Source organism: Neophocaena asiaeorientalis, unplaced genomic scaffold (assembly GCF_003031525.2).
Source record: "Neophocaena asiaeorientalis asiaeorientalis breed wild unplaced genomic scaffold, Neophocaena_asiaeorientalis_V1.1 scaffold104, whole genome shotgun sequence".
NCBI lineage: Eukaryota > Metazoa > Chordata > Mammalia > Artiodactyla > Phocoenidae > Neophocaena > Neophocaena asiaeorientalis.
This window is the reverse complement of record NW_020175679.1, coordinates 1,514,206-1,520,375: the sequence shown is the minus strand read 5'-3', so window position 1 is coordinate 1,520,375 and position 6,170 is coordinate 1,514,206. Positions and strand designations below refer to the sequence as shown.

Below are 6,170 nucleotides of genomic sequence, written 5' to 3'. Positions count from 1 at the left end.
CCTTAGAAGATCTTGTTGCTTCTCCCTCTTCTGTTCTCTTTGGGAGCGAGTGAGACGCGCAGAGAGAGGTAGACAGGCAGAAATGGAGACGGAGGATGGAGAGAGACAGAGAGAGAGAGAGATGGCTAGGAGGGAAGAGGGAGAGAGGGGCCCAGGCCGTCTGCAGCGCAGGCAAGCGAGCCCAGCGAAAGTAGGTGGCATAAATCCGTGCATAATCTCAGGAGAGGACCACTTTAAATCTCAATTGGGTGCCTTTTAAATATCATTTAAGGGCTGGCTTCCCTGCGTCTCTCTCTAGTTAAGAAGGTGTCGTGTCAAACTCCATTACCTTTCTGGATGTCTCTCCCTTTAGTTTAAAAAAAAAAAAGGAAAAAAGGAAAGGAAAAGAAGAAAGGGAAAAAAATGGAATCATCAGTGGCGGTTGGAGGGTCGATAAAGCTTTTAGATCTGGAGACCTTTTCTGGGAGACCATTTCCTGCGGCTAAGAGCTGTTAATGGCGCTTAAGGAATTATCTTAGCCCTGCCGGCGGGAGAACCGTATATTTCCCGCGCCTGTTCCCCTGTCGGGTCTGGATATGTCGCTGTCAGACTCGCTTAATGAAAAGTAACGCGCCGCTGATTAGTCTTATTTGGGCTCTATGTAAAGAGCGCCGTTAATTTAGCATCCCCTCCTTGGTGTGTTTGAATTTGCCACGCCTGAGTGGCTGAGAGCATCGGTCCCCCGCGCTCCTCTCTGACAGCCTCCCTGGGAGGAAAGTGGGCCCTCACCCCACCGACAGCGACCTTTCCCCCGCAGCGGCCACTCCTAAAATTCATTCCCGCCCCCCACCTCCCTCGCCTTGGGGTTCCCCCGACCCCTGCTCTGAAGATCAGCCAGAGGGTGGGTAGGAGTTCCCACAGTGACCCTTCCAGAGTGAGCCCCCAAGGTCAGGGGTGCGGGTCGAAGTGACGGTCCCAGCTCTGGGGGCGTCCTTTTGGGCGAGTCGCCCCTGGGATGCGGCTGAACCCCTCCTCTGCACTTGATGTCTTTATTTCACACAGCTTTTCGGTTTAATCCAACGAAACCTTTCCGTCAGTCATTTCCACCAAGACTTGGGGGCTCCTGCAGGGTGGGATGCTGCGCGGACAGGAGGGCCTCTGCGCCCTGGCGTTGCCAGGCGCCTGCGGTCCCGAGGGCAACAGGCTAGGGCAGCAGGAGCCGTCTGGGCCGGGGAAGGGGGTATGGGGGGCCGAATCCGGGAAGGGCCCGCTCCGGAAGGATCCGCAGTCAGACGCAGCCTGGCCTGCAGCTCGCGCCCAGCCGCGCGCCCTGCCACCCGGGGCCCGCAGCCTGGGGTTCCTGGGCTTTCTGGCCCCGCAGCCCCTCTCCCGCCTAACCAAGCCGCCTGCGTCCAAGCCTTGTTTTGCTCAAAATGCCTGGCTTTGTCTAGGGCTGGGGGGCGCAAGGCGGCAGTCCTCCGCACATTAAAATTCCTGGCGTCCCAGCCTCGGCCGCAGCGTCTCCCCCGAGACTCCACTTTCGCTATTACTGTCAAGTACCCTTGACTCTTTATTTTTGCCCTTTTATCTATTACAACTAATTCGAGTTCTTTTGCCCTTTTCAGTCTAAGACGTGGGCTTTCTTCAAAGCCTCCCCCTGCCAGCGAGCTCTCGGAGCGCGGAGCCTTTAGAAATTGAGGGGTTTACTGTCAAAATGAAAATTTCACTTCAAATTATCTTGGTGATGCTTGCTCGCCAGGCCGGGGCCTCCCGCCGCAGCCTTTTGACAGACACATCAGCGGCGAGCTTCCGAATCCCGATAATATCATCCAAGAGAGCGAAAGTCAATACTGTGACAGCGCGCGGGCGGATACAATCCAATTACCGCGCGGCCGGCGGGGCGCAGGGTCCGCGCCCGTTCTCTCCGCTCGAGGACTGGGCTTCGAGGTCCCACCACTCAGAGTCGGGGCCGCCGAGGTCCGGCCATCAGGGGCCCATCGCTCAAGGGTGCCCCTCGCCGTTCCCCTGTCCCAGGTGGTGAAGTCACCCCAACGCCCGGCCCATCGGGCCCGCTTTCCAGCGCTCCGGCCGCCCTGACCTTTCCCAGTGGACCGGGATCCACGGGGCCCCAGTCCAGTACCACCCAGCCCATCGCAAAAGAAAGCCCGGGCCTCCCATGTCCCTCGAAGGCTGCCCGCCGGCCCGCCAGGCGACTCCTGTCTTCAGCTGGCGTCTCTGCGGCTGTCAGTCTGTCCGCGTACGGACCAAAGGCCACCATCGCCTTGTCGCTGCGCTGCACCCTCGGGCCACTCCACCCTTGCAGGCTCCTGCCTGGCGGCCCGTCCTTCCTCCGGGCACCTCGGCTTCTGTGAGGCCCAGTACAGCCTTAAGCAGAGGGCTTGCAGGCTAGCGGACCGCGCTGAGTCCAGTTCACGCTCGCCTGCCGCCCTCGAGGGGCGTTTGCGCGGGCTGCGGGGGCGGGGGCAGAAGCCTGTGGGGGGTCGGGGAACTGCGCAGAATCCACCGTGGGGAGGAAGCCAGCGATTTTCCTCCAGATCAGACCTTCTGGCTGCCAGCGAGCTGGGCTCTGCCGTGGTGGGGGAACCGGGTTTCTGGGCGAAGCCAGGGGTCCGCAGAACCCTACGGGAGGCCGGGGAGGCTCACGTCCTCCCGCACCACCCCTAGGCCCTTCCTTGCAGCCCCGCCTGGGGTCTTCGGCCTGCTAAGCTCTTCCCTCTCCCTGAGCCGCACTCACAGGCTGAGAGCATCTTGGCAGGTTCCCGCCCCTCCCCCCCCGGAGGCGGAGTTAGGAGGCCGCAGCGTCAAGGAGGGCACCTCGCTCCCGCCCAGGAGAGGCCGAGGGCAGTGACGGCCCCGCATCCCTTCCCCACCAGGGCACAGTTCCAGGGAACTTGGAAGTTTAAAGGTTATTCGTATCTAGCCAAAGAAACTTTTACTTTCTCAAAATTCTGGAGTCTGGCAATGGGAGAGAGTTGAAAAGTTTGGGGTCTCTCATCGCCTTCTATTCGGGAATTCAACAGAATCCTGTAAGTTTACTGTGACTATCTTTTTAAAACAATGGCTTTAAGTCTTGGGCTCTGCAAGCAACTCCAGTGACAATTCTGCGTGAGCAGCCCTCCCCACTCCTGCCCTCGGGGATGGGCAGCTTTCCTCTTCCAAGTTTCCAAATCCCTAGGTTTCAAATGCGTTCCTTTTGCAAGGCAAACACCATCACTCGGTTTTATTGGTTTTGTTACATCAGCCTCTGAAGCAGGCAATTATCGGTGTGAACATACATTAAAAAACCATAATTTTATCGAGTTGTGTGCAACAGCGTAAGCTCGGTGGAAGTGTTGGTGAAAAGTGTTCGCTGAGGACGGAATCGGAAGGCCGGCAGGCTGAGGACGCTTCCCAAGGAACGGCGGCAAAGCCTCAGCCCAAAGCAGACAGGTACACAGACAGGCCTCGGAACGGAAACGTCTTCTGTGTGTAAACTTTTCCACGTAAGCTTTTTGCTTCAGGGTGTTTCCCTGCTGCTCTGACAGCAGCCCTATCCTGCTCGGTCCCCGAGTTTGGCACGGCCGGGCAGACTCCTGTCCCGGCGCTCCGGGGGCTTGTCCGTGGCCCCGGGAGCCCGAGTTCAGATCCTCCCTCCAGGGTGGGTTGGCGACCTGAGCTTTGCCGAGCTCTTGCCTCACTTTGGAAACTCGGTAGAAAAAGAGTTGGAGCCTGCAGCCCGAGCGCCGGCTGCCTCCTGGCCCAGGCAGGCGGCCAGCTAGGCGCAGAAGGGCTTGCCGCCGGCCTTGGGCGTGGCCAGCAGCTCCTTGGCTGCGCCGGAGGCGGGGGCGTCTTGGGGCGCGGCGGGCGGGAAGGAGCGCGCCAGGGGCGTCGTCAGCACGTTGGCGCTCCCCCCCAGCGAGCGGCCCAGCGGCCCCGGGTCCAGGAGGGCGCCCTTGGCGGTGGCCCAGGCCTGGTTCAAAGTGCTGTGTCTGAGGATGGGGTCGTGGAAGACCCCGTCCACCCAGTTTCTGAGACTGGTTACCGGGGAGTCCTGGTGCCTGTCCAGGGCACCGGCGGGAGCCGGGGCCGCAGGCGAGGAGGAGGCGGGCGCCGAGGAGGGGGCCGCAGGGCCAGCGGGGCCATGGCGCTTGAGCATGCACGAGGGAAACTCAGTCTGGCCGAGGGCGGTGGCGGCGGCCGCGGTGGCCGTGTGTGCCAGGGACCAGATGCGCGGCTTGGCCTCGAGGCCCGCCGACGTCCCCGCTGGAGCAAAGCCCAGCTTGGGCTCGCAGGCCTGCGGGCCAACCCCCGCGCCCGCGCCCGCGCCCGCCTGGTGCTCCGGCCGAGCCGCCGTGCTCCGGAGGCAGCTCCGGGCCCTCTCCAGGTCCTGGTCCAGAGTGGCCCCACCCCCGGTGGCCAGGGGCATCCGGAGGGCGCCCGGAGCCTCCTTCCCTGGGGTGCTGGGGCCGTCTGGCACGGTGGGGACTCGATCCAGGCCTCCATCCAGGGGTTGGAAGGGCGGCTTCAGCTCGCACTCTGGGGGCTCCCCCTCCAGGGGGTCGAAGTCGTCCAAGTCGCTGAGCTCCAGATCCTTCTCTTTGTCTGTGGGCTCTGCCAGGAGATAAAGAGTGACCAGTGGAGGGAGACGGGATGGCAGGTTAACGGAACGCCCTTCCTCACTCCAAGGACCTGGTTACGGGCCCACCTGGGAGCTAGGCAAAGCACCTGCGCCTCTATTCTACCTCCCATCCCCTCAGAGGCTCCCAAACGCCTACACGGACCTAGCTGATTTCAGCCTCATATCAAAGGCAGCAGGGGCTAGTGTTTCGAACGTGATTTTGGGTCTTTGAGCGTGCTCCCAGCTCACTGCCACAGGACCCCTCGTGCACAGGGCCTCGCACACTCGGGGCCAGGGCATTAATTTGCCGCCTAGGCCCAGGAGTTTGCCCCGTTCCGAAAGGAACCAGCGAGAAGCCACAGGGAGGCGACACCCCCGCATCGCCAACCCCCCCCCCCACGCACCTGCACCTTTGGTGCTCTTGAGGGGCTGCGCCCTGGCTTCCTCCTCGCCCCCCTCTTCCTCCTCGCCCTCCGCGTAGGGCCGCTTCTCATCCGCACACTTGTTCCTCGGCGGCCACGTCATCTTGTTCTCCTTCTTGAGGCGCCGGCGCGCGTTGGCGAACCAGGTGGACACCTGGGTGAGGGTCATCTTGGTGATGATGGCCAGCATGATCTTCTCGCCCTTGGTGGGGTAGGGGTTCTTGCGGTGCTCCTGCAGCCAGGCCTTGAGGGTGCTGGTGGTCTCGCGCGTGGCGTTCTTCCGCCGCGTGCCGCTGTCCATGGTCCCGTACCTGGAGACAGGCTGCGCAATGGGGCGCCGGCAGCGGCCCCTGCACCGCGGGCAGGCGGCCAGCGCCAGGCCCACGCGGCTGCAGTCCCGGTCGTGGAGGTGTGTTTATGGTGGCAAGACCTGGGTTTTACCCAGGCAGGCACTGCCTTTTAATGTTTATATTTGATTAAACTTAGATGGAGCCAGAGACGTCTCTGTGGGTGGGGGAGGAGCGCGGGCGCGAGGCCCGGCCAGGTCTCCGTCTGTCTACGTACACCTATGTCTCTTTGAGTTCCTTTATCAGGCCCCGGAAACCACACTGCAGCGAGGGCTTTGGGAGTCCGGACAGACGGCGTGGGGGCGGGGAAGGGGAGATGGGATGCCTTTATACCCTGGCGGCGCGGCTTGCTAGGAGGCCGGGATGGTCCTAACCCAAGGTCAGCGGGACGTGACCCGAGGAATGCCCCTCCTTCTGCCGCCCAAACTTTCAGTGGGGGCGTGGCGCTAGTAGGGGTGGGGCCTGGTGCTCCGTTGGGGTAGGGGCAGTGAGGAGGGGTGAGATCCCTCACCTGTCGTAGGGGTACTGGCCCAACGCCGGCTCGTAGGGGTAGTAGGCTGTGGCTGCAGCCGGAGCGAGGCCCGCATGCGCAGATCCCGGTGCGTCCTTGGAGTCGAAGCTGTTCTGTAGGAGCCGGTGAGCCTGGGGTCGCAGCTTCCCGGATGCGACCCAGCTCGAGCCCCTCCCCTAGGTTCACTGGCTCCTGCCTGACTCCCACAGACCACTGGGCCGGCCCCCATCCTCCCCACCCCCATCCGCATCACCCATTCCCAGACTCTGCCTCGGGCCCAGGCGGCGAAGGAG

At 62.4% G+C, this 6,170-nt stretch overlaps 1 protein-coding gene across 1 annotated transcript in view; it reads right to left on the bottom strand.

The window, feature by feature from the left end:
- Nucleotides 1–3,754: 3,754 nt before the first annotated feature.
- IRX4 (iroquois homeobox 4) overlaps nt 3,755–6,170 on the bottom strand; it is a 4,018-nt gene continuing 1,602 nt past the window's right edge. Inside the window, exons 3-5 of the mRNA XM_024731973.1 lie at nt 5,878–5,990; nt 5,002–5,330; nt 3,755–4,590 (exon numbers count right to left, since the gene is read on the bottom strand). Of these exons, the coding sequence (XP_024587741.1) occupies nt 3,755–4,590; nt 5,002–5,330; nt 5,878–5,990 (1,278 nt within the window). The remainder of the gene's footprint in view (nt 4,591–5,001; nt 5,331–5,877; nt 5,991–6,170) is intronic.